Source organism: Pimephales promelas, chromosome 17 (assembly GCF_988280905.1).
Source record: "Pimephales promelas chromosome 17, fPimPro1.hap1.1, whole genome shotgun sequence".
Taxonomy (NCBI): Eukaryota; Metazoa; Chordata; class Actinopteri; order Cypriniformes; family Leuciscidae; genus Pimephales; species Pimephales promelas.
Window position 1 is genome coordinate 27,096,546 of NC_142785.1, and position 24,111 is coordinate 27,120,656.

General features: G+C 36.7%; 1 protein-coding gene across 3 annotated transcripts in view; it reads right to left on the reverse strand.

Moving 5' to 3' along the window:
• lmtkb (lemur tail kinase 1 b) overlaps positions 1 to 24,111 on the reverse strand; it is a 47,251-nt gene that overhangs the window by 17,139 nt on the left and 6,001 nt on the right. For 2 of the 3 annotated variants that reach the window (XM_039665200.2, XM_089122301.1), the window contains exons 2-3: positions 7,903 to 8,036; positions 1,181 to 1,322 (exon numbers count right to left, since the gene is read on the reverse strand). In XM_039665200.2, coding sequence (XP_039521134.2) covers positions 1,181 to 1,322; positions 7,903 to 8,036 — 276 coding nt within the window. Of the gene's footprint in view, positions 1 to 1,180; positions 1,323 to 3,442; positions 3,592 to 7,902; positions 8,037 to 24,111 lie in introns of those variants that run through there. The other variant, XM_089122302.1, reaches the window with a different exon arrangement.

Below are 24,111 nucleotides of genomic sequence, written 5' to 3' on the forward strand. Positions count from 1 at the left end.
GTGTGTGATGCGTGTGACGTGCAACAATAGATCATACACTGTTAAACTAGTAAACTGAATCGAGGCCCAGAGAGAAGGACACGAATAGTTGAAATAATATCGTTATTTTGTTTGTTTTTTGCGCACAAAAAGTGTTCTCGTCGTTTGATACACTTAAGATTGAGCCACTGTAGTCACTTGGACTATTTTAACAATGTCTTTAATACCTTTTCGAAGCCGGCAAGTTTCAATCCCTCAAGAAGCCTATGGAATAGTATGGAGGAGTGATCCAGCTCTCAGATTTCATCAAAAATGTTGGAACAATATAAATACTGACAGAATTTTCATTTTTGTGTGAACTATCCCTTTAAATTCCAATTCAGTGTCTAAACAGTGTTTTGAACAGTATTGTACAGTATATATGTTTGAAATGCGACATACACTCTTAGAAATAAAAAAGGGGGTCAAAAAAGGGGTTATTGCAGCAATGCCATATGAAGAACCATGTATGATTCTCCAAAGAACCATTTAGTGGAAAGTTTTTTTTTATTTAAAGAACCTTTTTCCAATATAAATAACATTTTGTGGATTTGAAAAGTTCCATGGATGTCATAGGGTTTTTCATAGAAGCATAGAGTGAATAGAAATACTTTGCATATTTCATCATTCTTATTAAATTTACTTAAATTGGTAAATTCTTCATTGCATCATTCCCATTCAAATTCCAATTCAGCTTCATGTTGGGTGAGGACAATACAATTTAAATTCACGCTCATAAATTGTAAGGTTAATAGTTAAATTTTTAATTTTGCACAGCCATGGCCATCAGCACGGAACAGCTGGCTTGGCTTCTGAGGGCCCAGAGCAAGGCAGGGTTGTGGGACAGTGTTCATCCCAGAAGGGAAGAGTGAAGGCAGCAGCAGGGCGTTGGTCACTTCTGGATTTTACACTTGAGAACTTGTGGGTTGGAAGTGAAATATATTCAATATTCTCTGGAAAAAAATAAAACTCAGTCCAGTCCAGAGAATGTGAAACCCATATGGGATTTGCATAAGCGGGGTCAAAGCGGATTCAGGACTGGGAGGAAATCCTCAACGAGCCCAATCTGCTTTGGGTTTTCTTAAATGATATCACATCTGGTCTTACTCGTATCGAAAGCTTCTTTTTAATAATCAAACTAGGCGATGTGACAAAGACCCACCTGATCGGCCAGGTTGCTTGGCGACTGGCAGCGAGACCTCGGTGAGAGGCAGGATGTAGACGTCGGGACCGGTGTGAGATGCAGGCGATGCCGGCGTGGACATGTCCGCTGGGTATTCCTCTCCCTCTGCATTCTCAAACTCCTATGGTAGAAATGAAAAACACAGGTCAGAGATGAAGGTAGTAAATATTGACCTGAGTGAGTAAGTGTCATAAAGAAATGTAAAGGTTATTTTTCAGCCCTGGTTCAAAAATAACTTTTTTTTTAAGTTATATTTTGCATTAAGAAAATGAACTCAGTTTTTTTTTTTTTTTTTTGCATTATTTTCATGATAAGAACATTTTCCCTCAAAAATGTTTTGTCTTTAGAAGAGATCCATGTAGTCAAATTATGTTTCTCATCATGATGTGCAAGAATAAACGAGCCGTTTCTTTAAATTGAGAACAAACATCAGTGGCTGCTTTAATTGAAGAGCGTTTAACCTGATTATTTTATTTTAATTAAATTAACATAAAAAGACCATAATGCTTACTGGAACAAATGACAATTTATTAAACAGTCCATTAAAGAGCATGCCACTCTAATCAGATCAAATAATGAGCCATCAGTTTAATCTGAAGAGCTTCAAACATGTACATTGTGTTCCAATGTGTTTTTCATCTCTTTATGGATGTGGTGAAACAACAAAGAGAGAGATGAGACAGTGCTAAGATAAGACAAGAAGAAAAAAAAAAGAAACTTGGCAGGATCTAGAAATCGGAAATGCTCCTCCAGATGCAAGCTAATTTTCTGTGAACGCGAGTGCAGAGATATGGGGTTGAAGAAATGGAAAACCGTGACCTAGGGGGGTCGCACACTTAAAAGTACAAGCTAATGGACATATACACAAACATTCAAGTTCCCCAATGGGCCCCATCATCCACATCTTCACACGCCCCACACGGCTGCCATATGACCCGGCTCCTGATCTGCCCAGCACAAGGCAGCGCTACTGAACACTGTCTTGATACAGACACGCTGTGATTCGAACTAAAGGCCTGCACTAATGTGTCACCTAAAAGCACATTGCTAAGCTCAAATCACAGGATAAACATTCCTGCCAGCTGAATCACACTGCATTATTGATCACATCAGGCTAATAATCAGAAACATCTTATTTAAGCGAGTCCATTCAATGTTCAATACAAGCCAACACATCCATCCAAAAACAATGTATTCGGCAGTCACCTTTGACTAAATATTTTTATGGAAATGCCTCATAAACATCTCACTAAAAACATGCACAAAAAAAATATATATTATGAAGAATATTTTGTCACACAATATGGGGTAAATTGTCACAACGAGAACCTGTCATTAAACAGTCAATTAAAGGCTTTCAAAGTGACATTTAAACTACAACAATTATGAAACATAACAAGCTGCGTAAATATTATAAATGTAAAAGGTAACCTTTTCAGTTAGTCAACAGTATTTGTTATTTCAAAAAAGTATAAAATTGCCACACATTCTAAAACATGATCACTTGCAGCAATTAACCCTCTACGCGCCACGGTCGAGTTTACTCGACAAGATGCGGCACAAAATAAAATGGCTGATTTTGTCAAATTGGGTGTCAATTTCGTTCGACCTCCCCTCCACTAGATGCCAGACGTGTCATGCTTCATCCCTGACTCAAAAAAACGTCATGCTTCTTTATAAAATGTTCGAGTTTGAGTGCAAAATGTGATCCCTAAATAAACTTTGGGTCATCCTAAATATTTCGCTAATTTACAGAAAGTCTCTATCTTTAATCACTTTTAGCTTTTTGAAATTAAATTGAAATTTTAGGAAAAAACATCTGGCGCCTAAAGGGTTAAAGTACAAAAATACATATTTTTTATATATTATATTTAAAAAAATGTATCAATTTTTTTTTCTCAAGAAAAATTAAGAAATTATTTAAGATCCTTTGAACTAGATACCATTTAAGTTTGAAACCAACATCCAAAACCACTTGAAGGGCAAACCAGCATTTATGTAATTGGACTTTTGACACAAAGTGGCACCTTCTCCATGTGACAACTAGCCCCGGTCTGCATAATATATTGTATTTTATGTGCACCAACATCAACAATTTCAGATCTATTAAGCTACACTTTTCATTTTATAATTAATTTATTTTTTAAATATACGATAGCACACACACCACTATTGTAATTAAAACAACCTTTGAAAGCCTTCTTCTAAAAGTGCCAAGATTTCATCAATTTCCCATCTTACCTGCCCTTAATGCACGTGTTAGATCTAACAGGTTGTGCTGAATCTTTAACTCTTCGTGAACCTGCAATGCCGGGCTCTTCACCGAGCACCTGTGAGGTGTCCACATGACCCCTGATGGATCCCTCACTGGACAGAGGAACCAGCCCATGCCGCTGCACAACCGAAGAGTCCAGGTCTCGAGAATACATCATGATAACTCTCCAGAAAACATACAAATAAAGAGCAAATAGATCCTCTACTTGAGAGAGAGAGAGAGAGAGAGAATGCAGGGAGGGGCAGTTCCTGAGTTCTTCCCCTGAGAGTGTGTGGAAGATTAATAGTAGTGGAGACGCTTCCACAAAAATGTGAGGCTGAAAAAAACCCATTTCTAACAGGGCCAGACTTTCACATTCTGTGCTCATGACATCACTCTTTTTTCTTCATCCTTCCTTCCTCACGCTCATTCTTTCTCACATGTGCATGACAGACCCTTGCACAATGAGCATGCTCACATGTACAGTATGCCTGCATTTACCAACAAACACGGATATTAAAATAAGGGAAATATTCTAAACATGTTACTGTATACAGTATTTGCATGTGCATCCATTTGCAAAGGTTGGATATTGCATAACTGCTCACTGTTTTAACCACACTGTCTTTTCGAGCTGAGTACATTCCCGTTCAAATGTTTGGGGTCAGTCATTTTTCTTAATACTTTTATACAGCAAAGGACATGTTAAATTGATCAAAATTGAGAGTATTATAGTTAAAATTAGAAGGAGGGGAAAGGTAACTTTCATGGTTTCACTGTATATTGCTTTACTCGTTTAAAAAAAAAAATTCAAAAATTTTCAAAAATTACTAAGGATCATGTGACACTGAAAACACAATAATGATGCTGAAAAATGCAGCTTTGCCATCACAGGAATAAATGACATTTTTTTAAAATAAGTTAAAATATATTTAATATTCCTCTTTCTACTTCATTGATCTTAAAAATCAATCCACAAAAATCTTACAGACCAAATCAAATCAAATTAAATTCAACACAAACCCTAGAATAGAAAATACAATATACAAAACCAAATAAAATGTAGGTACAAATTGACATCAACAATGATAACTTGAATCTGCAGGTTTATACGCAGGGTCTTAAGACCCGTACACACCGGGACGAATATCAGCGCGCGTTATTCGCCAGCGTTTTTCACCGCGTTTTTTGTGTTCACACCCAAGCGATTTTCGCTGCCGATGAGCCGAGTGAACATGCAAATTCATTCCCTGACATTAGATGGCGCCCATTTGCTCTGCAATACCACTCCATATCAGTTTTCTTTTATCAAGATGTTTGTAGTCGCTGTCGCGTTTGTCATATAGTTCTTTATGTTCCACCAACGAGAACAGCATCTCTACATTCATCTTGCCTTGCATCTTCCTCGTCTTATTTCTTCCATATATCGCATATATCTTCTTCGCCGTTGCATATGTGTGCAAGACCGTTTTGTGTTTGAGCGCCCCCAAGTTGTGTTTTACTGTAACTTCAGAAGCTCCAATCACGTGAGCAAAAACACCAATCTAACGTTTTTTCAAAAGCGTGTTTAAAAAAAAAAAAAACTAACCCGAGGCGTTTTTCATAAAAAATGACGCTTTTACGCGTCGGTGTGAACACTCACATTAGCGCCCTTTGTTTAGTCACAAGACATTAAACGTCGGCGAATAATGCGCGCGAAATTCGTCCCGGTGTGAACAGGCCTTTATGCATTGAATTGTGTTACATCAAAAAAGATCATTCACAAAATTCCTTTTTAAGCATATAATGTTGCAGTACATGATGAAGTTACCACAACAGATGAATATCTCCAATTTATTCACCAACACTCGAAGAGTTTTCAATATTAACCCTGCTTACACAGCTCCAAACATACTGCATATAAAACACACTTGCACTTTATGAAAGCACTGTAGTCTCAGCTCTACCCAACAAACACATATTTTTACAGTGCTCGCATATTGTGTAAGCGTGCGTGTGACGCCTCGAGAATGCTTAAGAGGAATGAATCAATTACCTTCAGGCCTGTCAGACTTCCAACTTATGTATAAAAAGACTTTAAGTAGAGACAGGAATTGTGTTAGAGAGAGAGAGAGAGAGCTGGTGTTGAAGTGCTGAGATGTAGTTCCACTGAGGGATTGTAATTACAAATATTTGGCCTTTACTGGAGACAATGTGCTTAGAAGCATGAAAGAGCTATCCTCTTGTCACATACACAAGTTTAATTTCTCCTGTGCCTTGACCCACTTTAAAGTTGCTGCTGAAAAATGCACAGAGATCTCAGGTCATATGCCTTCTGAAGGCCTCCGCTGCTCACTACAAAAACACGTCTAGAGGAAAGTGTGCTCTCTTTGCCTTGGCTCCTTTACCCTTATGAGACAGGACTAAGTGGTTTGCTCTGCAGAAATGGCTTTTCTCTGAAACTCTTGGCCTTCAAAAGGGCAAGAGGACATCCATCCAGCTGAACAGAAAGCATGTGTGCATGTGCTGTGCTACTTTTCAAGTAGCTGATCAAAGCATTCCTACAGATCTGAAACAGGCTCAGAAGTGATTCATGAATGACGCTTTTCAGACTTCACAATTTCATTCATGACTGTACGGCAACAGGCCAAGAAGTCGCAACAGAGGGAGATGTTTTTGTGTTAATTCACTGCTGAAAAGACTGATTGAAATCTCTCCCAGCCAAAAACCGTTCTATGACACAATCGTGATTAAATCTGAATAGTGGCATTTATATCAATGTCTTAACACTTGATTGTGATTGGTCAGTGGAAATTTTGTATGATAATGGCTAAATGATAATAACTGAGACTCTAGCTAGTTTCATGGCTCATGTTTCACTCCATACTCTCTTTCTCCACGATTAATAATTTCAACTCAAATTAATATTTCATGCTCATTTATTTACTTGTTTGGTAAATATAATAAATCTTTGCCTCCGGGTCTTCCGTCACATCCTTAATGCACATATATTACATATTCATAGACAGTAGCATGCAGGGACGTGCACAGATATTTTGAGGGGCAAGCGGCTCAAGTGGAAAAAAAAGGGCACTTCTCATTATTAGTTTTTTTAAAAGTTTTTCTTAACTTTTTTGAACAAAATTCTATATATTTACACAAAAATGTATTAAAAAAAATCTTCCTCAAACTCATGCAAAAGATGTCAACAAAATAATCAGTTCACACAGAAACCATGCTCTCATTAGTATTCATGGGGTTTATAGCGCAGCACAATGTGCATGTTTTCTATGCTACTGTTTCTATCAAGTATATATTTGATACACCTGATGGTGAAATGGACTTAGTTTCACATTTGAGGAAGGACTGTATCATCATCATCAAATAAAACCTTCAAAATCCACATTTAGATTGAGTTTTTAATTGTTTGTTTTAAACCTACTATCATCCATGTTTGCATCTGTAGATTTCTTCTAAATTCACTACTTAGATTTCAAAATTTTAGGGGGAAAGACTCTTGATGTATGTAAGTCATTAACTTTAATAATAAGGCCATTAAAAGTCATAAAAACGTCCGGATTTTCCATACAAGGTCATAAATTACATTAAGCCACGTCTTAAATTGATATGCTCATTCATTCATCATCGCGATATAATTTTTCTCGATAATATCAAGTTCGAGTCCATATCGTCAATGCTCAATATCAATATCGAGTCAATACTTGATATCAATATCGAGTTCGATAAGTGTTTGATAATGTTTATGTGCTAAAAGCGGAACGAAACTCATTTGTTTGTCCGCTCGGCTCAAACTCACTGGAGGAGACGCATCGGCGCTTCAGAACTCCTGATCTGATATTTAGATACACTATTCAATAAATATGTTTGTTTGACAGGGAAGCTGTGTGCAAACAGGAATATATATTATTTAAATAAAAAATAAAAAAAAAACACCCCAGAAAAAAGTGCACTTTCTCTCCAGGAATAAAAAGGTCAGGTGCTCTAGCCAATTTTAATGTCTATGTGCACATGCCTGGTAGCATGAGAATGCCATAGCATTTACTGTACAAAACAGGATGTTATTGTTTTATCATTGTTGGTGCACTGTAGAAAATAATATTAAAATAATATCCCTAATGAATATTAAAAATGAAAACAAGATAAATTTAGTGGAGATGCAAAGCTAATTATTAGAATGCATCTTGAATTTAAGTATACATTGTCCTTTTCTACATTTTCACTAAACAATAAACATGAATGAATTTAGCTTGAAAAAAATATGATATTCTATTTTATAAAAAAAAGTCTGAAAATGCATTATGTGCTTATCATTGTTTTTTATTATGAATATTCTGATTGGAACTGATATTTACCGAGTCGGCTTATTTCAAAGATCGGGCCCTGTAAATCATGTTGGGATTTAAGAGCATTTGTTTTAAAAAGAGATTGAAATGAAAGTGGGTCTCACCTTAAAGCCAATGTCACCTCGTTTACAGCAGAGGCAAGCCAGCATGAGGAAGATGAAGGTAAAGAGTCCAGAGAAAGACACAGCCACCACAGCCAGAGAGGACGACCAGGACAGCTCACTCAGTGGAGCGCCATCTGCAGGACAGAAACATATATATATATATTTTTGTTCAACATCAAGAAATATATATAACATAAGTTTGTGTTTTTAGATGCTGTAACTGGTCACCATTCACTGCTTTTACCAATCTTTTAATTTCAGTAATTGATTTGAAATGTGAATTTTAAATCAAATTAGTTTTTAAAACAGACACATAATCTTTCAATTAATACAAGACCATAAAAATTGCATGCACAATTATGATACAATATGACTGTTGATTTAAATGGAATTTAGCATGTCACACTTTGAACTTTGTGGCCATTTTGTAACTTTAACGCTAACTATTAGCAATTTACCTCCCAGTAAAAATTATACATTTAATGATCACGTTTAAATAGAATGAGAAGCAAAAAATGTCCTGGCATCCTGAATGGTTGCGTTTAAGTCCATCTTTTATGCCCTTCTCTCGCCAACTTCCCTCCATCTCATTCACTCAGATATATGCTATTCCTTAAAGAGTTAATTCACCCAAAAATGTAATTTACTCACCCTCAAGCCATTCTAAGTGTACAATATAATGTAAGACTGAGATTTTGAAGCCCAAAAAAATCTCAATCTATCATAAAAGTCATATACACCTACATTAGGATGAGGGCGAGTAAATTATGGAATAATTTACATTTTTGGGTGAACTGTCCCTTTAAGTAGCATGGGTGCCCACTATGGGAAATGGAAAACACTTGCAATGGAGCTGATTTATTATTTGCAGTTTTTTCCCCTTATGAATTAGCTTTATACATCATGGTTAGAGTGTAGGCTTGGTCTGTTGGAGAAAATATAAAAAATTACACAAACAAAAAATGATAACAATACAATAAACTATAACAGTCAGCTACATGTATTATGCAGTCACATTACTCCAAAATCATACACCAGAGTTGTGTGGAGGTTAAGCGTGATCTGCTGTGATGTCACCATCATGTTGCATTGTGGTCTATGGATCTGCCTGAAGTGTACATATTATTAAGTAGAATTTTGAGTAGTCAAAATGAAGGGTTCACGGGTCTGTCCAAATACACTTCCCCCGCCCACTTGACGAAGTTGAACACATTTCAAAATGGTGGTGGGGGGAAAGGAAAGTGCTTAGGGAAGTTAGTAAGTATATGCCTAAATGTGGAGTTAAACACAGCCCTAGTATCTGGCTGGTACTGTGATTTCAACATAGTATCTGCTACTAGGGGTCAGGAACCTGGACTTGTTTGTAAGGTCCATCTTTAGTCTAATTTGTGTCTTTTTCGATTTGGATTTTAGATTAATTAGTAGCAAGGACTTCATTAGTATCGAATGTCTGATGCTGACTAATGGAATTAAATGATTGTGCTTTGTTGTTAATCCATATGACATACTGTTTCACCCCGGCGAGAGAGAAACGTTTGGCCTCACTTACTGAATTCAATCCACCATTTAGTTTCTTCTGTTTTCACTTTTTTCGGAATAAGCCAAACAGGCAGGTAATAAATTAAAATGCTGAAGCCAAAAGGCCCATGGGCTGAATGAATATAATGTAACATTCTGCATATAGCTTTATTTATTTATTGGACTCGCAAGGTCTTATTTTCACTCCAAATTCAGCTTCAGTAGTTGCCGTGGAAACTGGAATCTTTAGTTCGAATCTATCTATCTATCTATCTATCTATGTATCTATCTATCTATCTATCTATCTATCTATCTATCTATCTATCTATCTATCTATCTATCTATCTATCTATCTATCTATCTATCTATCTATCTATCTATCTATCTATCTATCTATCTATCTATCTATCTATCTATCTATCTATCTATCTTATCTATAAAAGCAGACCATGAAGATATAGATGAATAGATGAATGAGGTCTCATGAAATGCATTAATCTATATTTGATGCTTTCTGGTGCTGAGCAACTCACAGCAGCTGCATTACAATCAGATATAAATCATTAAGTTCAAACCAGCAGAGATACACCAGACATATGGCTAAACCACTACTATATAGAGACACTGCTCAAATAGCATTTGGGTTACCTTTTATCTTTTATGCTTTGGTAAAGGAGGTAATCGAAAATGAATTTAAGTGCAATCTAGTCTCGTTCTGACATAAACATATCTGGTTATTTTAAAGGACGAATCAAAGTGCACAGTATTAACGCTGAAATTATATTCATGAATCAAATCACAAGCAGTGATGAAACACAGAAGGGAAGTGACAAAGACCCTTTCAAGCACTCTTCAGGAAAGGTTGTTTGGAAGAAAAAATATAGTCACTGGGATTAAATTACACGCACTCTGTTAAACAGTAAGGACAACTCAATGTCCGCAAAATCATGTTTCACTACATTTGTGAGGATGTTTCCAAAAAAGAATAATCTCAAACCTTTACAACCACATACTCTTGACTGAGAGATCAATGCTATTGAGTCCTGTTTTACAGTAATGAAGACATTGAGAGGGCCCGAGAGCCTTCCACTCTTAATGAGAACAGATATTACTAATGGAAGGGCACACACACACACTTTAAAACTAAAATAAGATATCAAAATTTATTTTTACTCGCATTTTATTCTTCTCCCTCAAATAATTTATACTAAACTCCTTAAACTATTGCAGCACAGTTGGAGCAACAACTCCAACAAAATTTACATTATGCCGCAGGTCCACTAATTCATTCAATTTTAAATTTTAATAATATTTCACAAATTACATTTTTACTGTATTTCTGATTAAATAAATGCAGCCTTGGTGAACATAAGAGATTTCTTACAAAAACTGTACAACTGTAAAATCTTACTTTTAAAAGTTAGTGCCAAAGAATACCTGTGTGAACTTCATTAATCCTCTAAAAATCCTCTTCGAAAAGCAATAGCCAAAAATAGCCAGAGTGAAGTTAGTTCTGAGAAAAGCATTAGTATTTTATTGCAGATTGCTGATATTTTTATAATGATATTCATAAATGTGATCCAAGTGTCCAAATGCTTTTTGGGGCAATTGTATAAACAATATACTAAGAGAAACAGGGAATAGCAAAGTGCTATCTAAATCTAAATCTAAATAAATAATGACTGGTTACATAAGTGCACAAATCTGTCATGAGCAGAACACAGTACAAACCAGTAATGTGACAGAACTAATGATTCTGCTCTGCTCAAGTGAGAATGTACAATGATTAGATCACAATGATGACAGTCACATTAGTCATCTAACACAAGCTATTTCTGTGATGACTGTATAGTTATCTTCATCTTAACACATTCTCTGAAACACATTGTCTGGATCCTGTGAGCTTGAATTCCAGACCGTCTTTTCAAAGTGCGACTGCCGCGGTGACTCCAGTTTCGTCAAGCCATTACAAGCCTTTCAAATTCAGGTGCTCTCGAAATTTGTTGTCTCTGAGGTTTGATTTGTCCCAATCAAACTCTCAATTGGCAATCAAACTTTAGTCTGAAGTGTTTACTGGATCTGACAGAAAAATCTCATCTTAAAAGTGTTTTATAGCTTACAATGAACCCAGAGAGAATAACAATCTAAACAAAACATCTATATTAGCAGTCATCTTCAAGCACATTGGAGCCTGTTTTCAAGATAATAAGCTTGAAAGGAGAAAATAAACAGAACGCTATCAGTACCACAATGCACAGTATATTTCACGATTGACAATTGAGCTAAGCACCCCAAAAATACAGCCATTTTCATGTTTATCACATTCAACCAAATTGCCTAAAATGCCTCTTGGACTCAAACTTTAAATGTATATAATTTTCTGAAAACTTTATTTTGATAATTAGTGACAAAGGAACTCCATAATTATTTTATTTGTTTGGAGGTTTCTTTGAAATTAAACCTGACTAGTGTACAAAGGTAAAATTTAACAAATAATCCAAAGTGTTAAAATAATGATTTGATTGACACCAATTGATATTTTGAAAAATATAAGAACACATTAATTACATTCGTAATGTAACAATTAATTATTTGTTTCCAATAAATCATTTTCTTTTGAACTTTCTATTCATCACAGACAAAATCATTATCACGGTTTTCACAGTTTTGACAATAAGAAATTTTCTTAAGAAAGCACCATAAGAATGATTTCATGCGACACTGAAGACTGGAGTAAGTATGCTAAAAATTCAGCTTTGCCATCACAGTAATAAATTACATTTTAAAAATGAAAACAGTTGTTTTAAATTGTTACAATATTACTATTTTTACTGTGTTTTGATCAAATAATTTCAGCCTTGGTGATCATAATAGACTTATTAAAAAATATTAACACAAATCTTACCAACCCCAAACTTTTGAACAATAGTGTACACACTATATATTTCAATATATTTAAAGGTGCTGTATGTAACTTTTCTTCTAAAATGAGTCGTGGACAAGACATGTCAGACTACACGTTGCTTCCTGACCAGTCATCGCATGCCGTATTTAACGGCGTGCGTGATGTCATCGAGAAGGCGAAACTAGTAGCGAGTGACTTCCGGAAACGAACGTAAACAAACAATGGATGAAGCGCTGAGTGTTGTATTGGCTGTCCTGTGTTCAGAAAAAAAGTAAAAAAAGAAAGAAAACCCGACAATGGAAACGTTCCTGGATTGCTCGAAGAGGACAGTATGGGCTGTCAATCCTCCAAAGAGAAATTGAGGTAAAATATTGTTTTCTTATATATATTTACTTTTAGTTTTAACGTTAGCACCATCGTCTCGTTACGACATTTTGTAAAAGCTTCTGTGCTCCTATTGGTCAACCTCATACATGTGACAGAACCGTCGTGGACGACCGATAAAAAAAAAATAGACATGCTAGTCTTTTTCTCGTGATGTCGTGAAGCATTGCAGACGCGACGTAGGTTGTCGACATGATGATGATACGATCGAATCTTGCGTCCCGACCCCCGTCGTCGTTTACGAATCCCCACGACACCCTACCTCAAACGGATCGGGCCAAAATCGGGTAATCTGACCCAGGCATAAGACAAGTGGTTTGGAAAGTGCATGTATGGATGATAGAAGGACATTGTTCCAGTTCAATCAATGTTCCAGGTCGTCTCCCCAGCCTGGCCTCTTGCTGTCATTCCATGGGATCCAATTCCATTTATATCTCACAAATTGAAAAGGAACCTTTTCTTAAATTGTGCACAACCCTGCTTCCCAGCACACCATGCTTTAACATCTAAAAAATAAGATAGGTTGAGCAACTGCTGTTCTAGGAAAATACGAGCATGAATACAGGGAGATATGCATGACTGATATTCTCCAGGCATTTGTTATAAAAAAAGAAGCAGGAACAGAACAACGTTTTAAGAGCAAACTGTTTTTTTTTTTTAAGCAGTGAACATCTAGTGTTACAACTGACTGCTGTTTGCTCTTTCCTCTCTTTCTCCTCCAGAGGAGCTTAGGGGTTGGTACCCATTTTCAGTCAGCTCAGGAAGAGAGCAGAAGCAGCTCTAATGACTAAATGATGAGGGATGGGTGGGGGTGAACCAGAGCAAAGCCACGAGAGCTAAAGGAAACGTGTACCCTGTTCCTGGAGGGAAACCACTTCAGCTTGACAAAAGAGCCTAAGCAGAACCTTTAATTTACAGCAGTCAAGAACAACAGCATTCAATCAAGCAGATTCATTAACATAAACTATGCCCAAACTGCTAACCAATCATAAGGCTGGATACTGTTTCCATGGCGATAACTGACAGGTGATTTAAATGGAACAGTCTGGTGCTTAGACAGGTCATCCACTTTCACTTATTTCTAAAATGCCAGAACAGCATTAATGGGCCTCAAGGCATGTCAGTCAGCACACACACACACACACACACAGATTTTTCTCTGAGTGACAGGTCTGTTTGCCAAAATCAGACAGCGTGAACTGACATACACGCATTTCAATTGGTGGACTGAAATGAGGAGGCAAAGCTCCAATCTGGTCTCAGAAAAATTGAATCATCCATCCATCATCCATTTTCTCAACCAATGGTCCAATGTGGCAACAGCGTAATTTCTTACAGGATTAAATTCCTTTTAAAATGATTATCAAATTGTTTAATTAAGGTTTATACATTGTGTCCATGACAGAGTTTCAAATAGGCCAAATAGGCCATGAAACCCCAGTTTTCACTAATTCCCTTAAGTAAATTATATTAGTTGACTAATGAAGGGAATATGAATGCGGGTATGGAGGACCCAGGACCAGAATTAAGTAAGTGAGCAATCCTTTATTGTTCAGCCTTGGCTGAAAATTGGTCTTTGGTCTCGCAATTACAATCACAAAAAAAAAACAATTAACAACACACAATAGATAATACATATATATTATTAAAATAAGCATAATTCCTTCCTTTTATTTAAAAGACTTATTGCATTTGGTACGAAAGATTGTTTATATATTGCTTTAATAGCTTTTGGTGTTCTGTAACGACGACGTGATGGCAATAATTCAAATATATGATTCAAAGGGTGTGATGTATCTCTTGCTATAGTCAAAGCTTTCCTCTGAACAGCAATTTGATATAACTGTGCGACCGGTTTTTGTTCAGATCCTACAATTTTTCCAGCAACTCTTGTAATTCTGTCTAATTTTACTTTATTCATATATGTAGCTCGTCCAAACCACACAGTTATATTATACCCTATAACACTCTCGATCAAACTTGTATATACTCTTTGCAGAACATCCTGACTTCCAGAAAATTCTCTCAACTTCCTTAACAGGATTGGGAACCACTGAGCTACAGCAATTTAATGCTATTGCAGAAACAATAGTGAGATAGAAATCCTGCAAAGACAGTACATCAGCTTAAACATTGTGCTGAGAGAACCCTCTAGATGACACATACTTATCCTTACGCTGCTACTAGTTTTAATGTGCTGGCATTACTCCTCACTCGACTATCTCCAAGCAGTCAGCACAAAATCAGACAAAAAGCGAGCGATGAAAGATTAAAAATAAGGGATAGTAGAAGCTGAATGCCAAACAGAGACAGCCTGTTCAAACATGATAAAGTGTTTAATCTAATAAGCTGAAGCCTAATATTGATGAGGAGACAGAATGTAAGAACAGAAGGCGAATCAGGGGACGGGTGGAGGGGTGGAGAGGTGGAGCTGGACCACGGCCCATGACAGACAAACTGAAAATGGACATAGACATAATGAGCATATGGCCAAAGAGCTGCTCACTCTGTCAGACTGACCCCAAATACAGCCTGAGTACACGAGAAACACAGCACCCTAGAGACATCAACACATCAGAGCAAACAAACTGGCTCCATCCGGGACAAGATTCAGTTTCAAATGTGCACTGAATCGGCGGCCATGTTTGTGATCATTTGCAGAGGTATATGGTGCCAATATATACTGTAATGCAACCCTACCTAAGATGTAAATGTTAATGTTTGTGAATGTTCCATATGTTATATGGTAGGTCTCATTTTATGTCCTTTATGACAATGTTTCGCAACCGGTGGGACGCAGAGTGTGTAGTCAAAGGATTTGATATATAAAAGCGATGTTTAAATAAACGTTTTCTTCATACAGGCAAATATGTGTCATTCCAACGCGTTGTCGTCCTAGGGCGTCATATAGTGACACTTTTGAATTTTCGACTAAATCCAATGCACATGGCACCCTTTAGCTTCAATTTAACACGCACAGAGCTTTGTTCGGTTATGGTAGGTTTAGTTCTGGGGTAGGTTTAGGGTTAGACCACTAGTAGGCGCCTTCTGGCCCATATATATCGGAGAATCATATTGACGCTAAAGGGTGCCATGTGCGCTGGATGTAGGCGAAATGTCAAAAGCGTCAGTATATGACGTCTTGGGATGAGAACGGGCTCGTCATTCACTGCAGTGAAGAATGAAATAGTGAACAAGTAAACATGCATTCATTCTTTTGCATAATATTTGCATAAAATTCTGAGTTTAACACTGAGCTGAGTCTGCTGCGTGTGACAAGCAAAGACAAAATGTCCAGTTTTCTATTATCTTTAACAACTACGACGTTTCAACTATATAAGTTTCAAATAAAGTTTTTAACGAGGGAATTATTCAAGTATCTGTTTTTAAGAAGCTGCATGGATCTATCAATTCACTCTCTCTCTCACACACACACACACACACTTAAGTATGGCTGTTAGCATCTGTGTAGCTGCAGTGAAGTCTGCACCCCGTGGTGCCCCTGTCTTCATTAAAGCTTGAAGTTCTTGGAACCGTGCTGGGCTCACAAACGTGGGGATTATGTAACTCCCTGTGATATATGCCACCTTCAATGGAAAACCTCCAGTAATGTAATTGAAAATCAAACCATTAGATACCTTACTTCACCACTGCTTTGAAATTGTAATGAACACCTGCATACTTAAAGGCAGGGTAGTTAGAAATTTTCTAAAAAACTTTTTCCCAAATTTGTTAAAACTGTCTATGTCTATCTTTTATTTATATATATATATATATATATATATATATATATATATAGTGTATATATATATATATATATATATATATATATATATATATATATATATATATATAAGATATAAAGATATTTACAAGTGAAAATGGCACTATGAAAAAAATATTATTTATTTATTTTAAAATACAGCAGTTCATTAATATAAATCGACATCTAACTTACAGCCTTACCGGTGCTTGAGTTTACTTTCATTTCAAAAAAGAAATCTGCTACTGCAACTGATAGAGAATAACAAGTCAAAGTTATTTATCCTACTTTGAAAGAGACTTTGACCCAAATTCTTATGGCCTTCTTTTTGTACAGTCACCACTAAGTAGTATGACATTTTTACAGCAGGTACACAGATTGGCTTACTTCAGCACTACTGTGCAGGAAGGTCGGATACACAGCAGATAAGTGTGTGTGTATTTGTCAGAAACACCTTTGGTGTTTACTGGTGGTTATGTTATGCTATGCAACTCAATGCCCGCCAGTCCTTCCTTCCCATTCCCTTGATCCTTTTACACCTACTTTAAAAAATACAGTTCATTTATTTCAGTAGTTGGGACTTTGCCAATCTATCAAGTTTTTCCCACTGTGCTCTTTGAGCTGAATCTCATTTTCTTAACTTTCTCATTATGACTTCAATGCCTATGTTCATGTTTTATAGGCCTCATCTAAAGTATGTGTTCTTTCAAAAGCTACGGCACATCTTGAATTTACCTGGACCCAAGAAGCTCTTGATTAGGGCTCAGAAAAGCAAACTAATATCAAAGATTTTAATCATGGGATGGATAAAAGACATTCAATTATATAATTATGGATATAATTCCTGAGCAAACAAGGAAACATTGGCAAGGCAAATAAAATCTCTAGTATATCTCTATGATATATGGTTATGGATATGATATATATCATATGGAGACTGTATGATTCAAGGACCTGTCTGAACTATCAAATGCTGTTCATTTAGTTGGAACAGTTGGAAACCAACAGATCCATGCCAATAATGACTGAAGATAAATCAGAAGAAATTATCTGGTGATCAGACTTTGAAAACGGAATTTATGTCCATCTGCAAGACAAGTGATAAGTACAGATTATTTTACAGACATACTCGGAAAACAAAGAGAAGCCTCAAATTAAAATCAGTATCTTTCAAATTTGATGCCACAACCCAGGTAAACTTTATACAATACAGTGATTTGTTGTTCCTCAAAGGTCCTTATTGCTTAAACCTTGTTTAGGAGCAATTCTGCACCGACTCCTAGAAGTTGCTCAGCGCCAGTCAATCAGATTGCAAATGCCAATTTCTGCTTTCTGCCAGTTTTGTATGCAACTTTGCTGTTCCCCACTTTGCATCAGACAGTCAGTGAATGGCAGAGACCTATCAAGCCTCCTCCCTCAAACACTTTGAACAGCATTCGCATTTTAACAGAGTTTTAAGAACTAACTTTTATCTCAAAATGTGTCTTTCAGCTTCAGAATATTGATATACGGGGTATGGTGAAAAAGATGACTTGGACTTCCTGTTCAGTAATAGCACAGGAATGTGTGCCCAATGAAAACGCACACACATGAATACTGCATTCCTATCCGTGCACAGTGAGAAGCCTGTCTAATCAATAAACTCCCCTGAAGTCAGCGGGTCTACGTAATGCTTGTGACAGGAAAAGCGTCTCTGTGTGTTCTCTAAGCTCACCTGCAGCGAGGACACATCATACGGCCACTAAAAGAGTCAGTGATGGATAGAGAAATGCAAAATCAATAGGTAAACCTAACATATGGATCAATCACCTTGCTCTGTCTTTTCCTCCTCCGGTCACTTCATTGATCTGTTCCAAAATCTAGTGAGCCGCCTTGTTTTACTGTCTTTAAATACTCTGTCTCTAACCCTGCTGCTAAGAGAGCATCTTAACTGAAATGAGTGACTGATTTGGAATTTGGAAACAACATGAACATAAATAAACTGCAGGAAACTCGACTTACAAATATTACAAAAATACAAATATTGGGTAAAATATTATTTTGTGCGTGTGTAAAAAAAGAAATTGGTCAAAATGTATAAATTATGAAGCAATGTTACAAAAGATTTTTATTTGAAATAACTGCTGTTTTTTATTTTTTATTTTTTTATTACTTTTTATTCATTAAAGAATCCTGAAGAAAATGTATTATGGTTTCCACAAAAAAATAAGCAAAAATAACAAATGTTTTTGAGCACTAAATTAGCATATTAGAATTATTTCTGAAGGGTCATGTGACACTAAAGACGCTGAAAATTCAGCTTTGTCATCACATGAAAAAATTACATTTCAAATGAATATATTAAAATAAATTATATTAATATTTTACAACCTAACTGTTTATGTATTTTTGATCAAGTAAATGCAACCTTGGTGAGCAAAAGAGACTTTTTTCAAAAACCAAACAAAAACAAATCTTAAATCTTAAAAAAAAAAATCACTTCACAGCTGCATAGGGCATGCTAAAACCCAAGAATACTTTCAACATTTCTCTTACTTGTCTGTTCTATTGGATAAATTTTTCCAGTACATGATGGGATTGCCTCCATCGTGAAGAATACATACAATACTACCTTCGAATTCATCCAAAAGATATCTTGTAAGGAAAAAAATACTCCCTAACTTTTGCAACAGCCCTCGTGTTGGGAGTTTCTTAAAATGCTATATATGTAGGCAGCTCATCGGAGCTCATTTCATCCAAATTTTATCTCTCATCCATCAACATCACTGTCATTCAGGATTGACACTCTCTCCCTCTGATCTTCTCCGTCTTCCCGGGCCCTTGGGAATCTAATGTCTTATTTCTGGTCTGATCCTGCTAGACATCCCCAACAACATCTCCTCTCAGAGAAGCAGATCTCTGCATGGTTACGCACCACTCGAGTTACGTAACGTGCACTGAAAACAAATGTTGCTAGGCCTTGATGTTTTTCCACACACTCCTATATGGTTTAGGTCAGGATGTTCATATCCAGAGAGAATCCTCAAACACTGAGAACGAGAACATGACATTAAATTTTAAACACACATATGAGTGAAGTAGGAGATAATGGGGCTGTGTAACAAGGTTTCTGAGAGCTACTGCAGCATCAGGCAGCTTGATAAAATAATGATGAAGGAATAAAAAAAGGCAATGTACTACAGAAAAAAATGAGGACAAAGAATATTTGACTCTGTGTTAGAGTTTAAATGAATCTTTTCCCTGGTTTTCTTCATATTAGGAGCTGGAATGTAAGATGATCTTTTCAGCCTCTAACTATTTCTCTTATTCAGATATTTGTATTATAAACACAGGCTAAGAGTTATTTGTGTAAAATATACCAAACATGAATAACCCGTAGCAGATCTATACAGGTGGAGCTGGGGAAGGTGGAGGGTTTCTGAAAGTGCGAGTATTTGAAAGTTGAGCACCCATTCATTTTTCACAATAAGACCTTGACCATGTACACATTTCAATGGACACTCTTAGAAGAAAAGGTTCTATATAGAACCTTAAAAAGGTTCTATCAGCGCTATGTATTTGGAACCCCTAAAGGTTCTATACAGAACCCTTTTTATGAGTTCAAAGGTTCTATTTGGAACCTATTGGGTTCATTCGTTATCATTTGTTTTTGTCCTTTCTGGATTAAATATTTCATATTATTGAAAAACATCAAGACCCTAAGACGTATTTATGCATGTGAATGATTTAAGATATGGGGGTTAGAAAATGTATATATTTATATCATTTTATGTAGTTAATCAATATCACACGAAGAGTGACATTTCAGTTTTTCTCCTCCAAAAATCAGCATGACTAAAATGTGATATTAAGTTACTACAACAGTTAAATAAACAATAATTTAATTACAACTACAAAATGTTGCAGAATAATGTAATATATGAATGAACAATAGCCTATAAAGAACCTTTGTGCCAAAAGGGTTATATCTTGTCATTATAGAATCTTTTTAGCATGTAAGGTTCTTTGGAGTTGAGTAAAGAACCCTATGCTTTACATATAGAACCCCAATGAACCCTTTTTTCTAAGAGTGCAGATTGTTTTTTTCAGGCTTTGCCAAGCTGTTCTTAAAGAATGGAAGAGTAAAAACTATACAAAAGGTTTCAGAAAGTGCTGTTTCTCTTTTCAAATGCAAAGTGGCCCTTTAGTCTGAAAGCAAATAGTCAGGAAAAGATGTGTAAATTTTAAATTTAGGAAGAAGACGAAAAATAGCCTTAAAGTACATGTTTTGGTACAACCTTTACTAAGATTCTAAATTGACAGTTACCAAGGACCAAACAAACCACAGAAATGTCCAATACTACCAACACACTAATCAGCCAGTACAAGTACACCAAACGATAAGATTAGAATGGTGACTACAGCATGAACTACCAGGTGGAGAATAACAATTCAATTCAATTCAATTCAATAAAAATTAGGATTTTCCCTTCTTCTCTGAATAATGAACCTACAAGACCAGAATTCAGGCAGTGCCTCTAATTCCTTTTAAAGCCTCTATTGGTCTTCCTGCTGTTGCCGTGGTTATAGATGGCCACGGTGTGATTACTGAGAACCGAAAGATTAAGTGCGCTCACACTGTGGCATGGATGCTGAAGAGGGGTTTCCATGGAGACAGGGAGGCTACATATGTTTCATTAATTTCAATGCATATCACATGATGTGGGTTTTGAAGGTCAGGGCTCAATTATCCATAAATAGCCGGTTCGGTTCCAGCAACAGTAAAAACAGATTTTTTTCACCCACCCCAGCCTGGGTGATTGGAATGGCAGCTTTACGTAACTATTCCTTCAGTTTACCACAACAAACAGTGCAGTCTAAATTTGAGACCACCAGTAAAACGGCTTCTATATTTTCTCCTTTAAAGTGCCCCATTATGCTGTAGTAATACAGCTGTTTGTAAATTGTAAATGTAAAGGCTCTGTAAGGTTGCAAAGATCAAAGAACACAACAGTCATTGTGTCCCAAAAGAAAGATTCAATTCGGAACTGTCAGAAACAAATTTGCAAACTACCTAGCAAACAAAATCATCTTTTCCTTTCAAACACTGTAGTTGTAGCTGAGGCCTTGAAGTTTTTGTTTTGTGTTGTTGATGCACGGCGAGAGCAAATCCACTTAGTATGACTCATGCTCGAATTGATATGGTAAAAACGACGCCATCGTTACTGTTCTTATCATTGTGTAGCAAGTGCTGAGGGAGCCTACAGCCTACAATCGGGATTTTGTTTCCGACACATCTTGTAAAAGGTAGACCAATCACAACAGACTGGGCCATCTGACCAATCAGAGCAGTGTAGGCTCTTGGAAAGAAGGATCCTTGATTAAACGAAGATGATTGAAGAGGAGATTCAGCAAAGTATAGATAATCAGAAAAATAAAGTGTTTTTTGTGAACCTACTGTGGGACCAGATCAAAGCTTAATTGGAATTACTTTGCCACACGGAAAGACAGTAACGCGCAGAGACCTTCACCCGTTCTATTAGAAACCACAATTGGACTGATTTAGACTGATTTCACGTGTACATTTCTGCTCTCTTCGTTTTTTTCCTACCTCTTTCATGCACAGGTATACAGATACACATCTCTTACGTATCTTTAAAGGGACACTATGTCTCATACAGCCAGATTTTGTACTAAAAATGGAAAAACTAAATTCAACTGGTATAAGTATCCTAGACCATTGAATTCAAGGAAGAAATAAAACTTTAAGGAAGTGTATAATATATGGCTACTTTAAATAGCTACCAGCACCAACATCCTCATAAACGAAAGTTCATAAATTGCCCGGGGTGACGGAGGCGATTCAGCATCCGGTGAATGAATGCTCCCGGCTAAGCCAATCAGAGTTAGATTAATGAGACCGAAATTATGGTATGGTGTGACATCTGTGTCACAAGTTGCTATGGAGATAGATCAAAAAGCATCTGCTGTGTAAACTCACCAGCGACACTTATGTCTAACACTCCATCAGACACATAAATGCTGTGAGTCAGAGCAATACTAACGGACACTTACTGTACATGTGCTTTCATTACAAATACACTCACACGCATTAATCGCATGCAGCACATTAATGCAGTGTCTTTCTGAGCATTCCACCAAACACACACCTCTATGGCAAGCTTTCATAATCATAGAAATCATTACACTGGCTTCTAGGATGTAAAATGGCAGTTAGAAGACACATTTTTAAGGATTAAATATGTTTGATAAAAAGTAGAAAAAGTAAGTGGTTTAAGGGTGCACTCAAAGGTGTGGTCCCATTAAAATGGTCTCTGGTGTGATTGCCCTGTTAGCGTGACTGAAATATGAATACCAAATACATCTAAACAAATTCAAAAACAGGATGCGACCCTGTGGTGACGGGTCATAACTATAAATCTCATCAGAGAGTTCACACAGAACTGACAGAATCAACCTTTCTAATCTCTCCGCCATTTTTGTTCTACCCGCTTCCGAAACTTTTCACTGTGTAGCACGACGTCCGTTGGGGGCGTATTGCGTATAACGGAGCTGATTTAAACTGCCAGTGTGAAGGCGGCGTTAGGATAATGTGAGAGTTGGTCGGTCCGACCGAAAACTCGTGACCGAAAATACTTGCAGGTCCCCCACCCTCTTGACAGAAGCCAGTGCAGTCGGGAGAACCGTCTTCATTTGACAGAACTCTGACTGCACCGGTTCGAAGGGGGCTCTCTGTAATGCCATAAGAACCGATGAGCAATTTATGCAGTAAGGGTTTTCCTGTATCTCATTCAATATCTGTCTGTATTCTACAAGATCCTTTGAGAATGCCAGCTATAAAGGAGAGAGAGCATCGTAATGGATTTTATACTGAGTTTGCATATTAGACATGCTGCACTTCAACATGAAATGGGAGCAACGTAATGGACTTTGTTTTTCTCCCGGAGCTCTCCATGGTGCTGATGCAGAAGTAAAGGGTATTAATAGTCTGCTACATACAGTTTAATATAGGTATAAAGAGCACCATGTTACCATCTCGAACCAAGAATTAAAACAAGCCCATTCTTTGTGTACAATTTGTCAATTTTTTACATCAGTCAAATGCCTCATCTTAACGGTATGTCCTTTCAGGATTTTGTTCTATTGAGTGATTTTGCTGTTCAATCCATCTATGTTTTTTGGATCACAGCAGTCTGCAGTTAGTGTGATGGCGAGCAACGTCTCTCAACCAGACACTGAGGGCCATCAGCCCTGTAGAACTAAAGAAGGACAAACCGAGTAGCAGGAGGTGGTCACAGGGGGTCATGACCCATCTAGAGGGATTTGTTTAATATGTTTGCAAAACAGCTGCCAGTTTCACTCAAAAAAATGATATGTTGGCTTTAATTAACTTAACAGGTTAAGTTAATTCAACTTAACTGTTAATTAAAGTTAATTAAACTTAACTTAACTTAACTGTTAACAGGTTCCATAAATTCACATTTTTATGTCAACAGGTTCCACATAACTGAGTTACGTTTAACAAACATAATTTGTTCATGTAATTTGCGCGATTTCATGATTACAAGCGCGATTACATGCGCGATTAAAATTTTAAGCGACCCAATTAAGCTCTGAGCAGAGTGTGAAATGAACACTG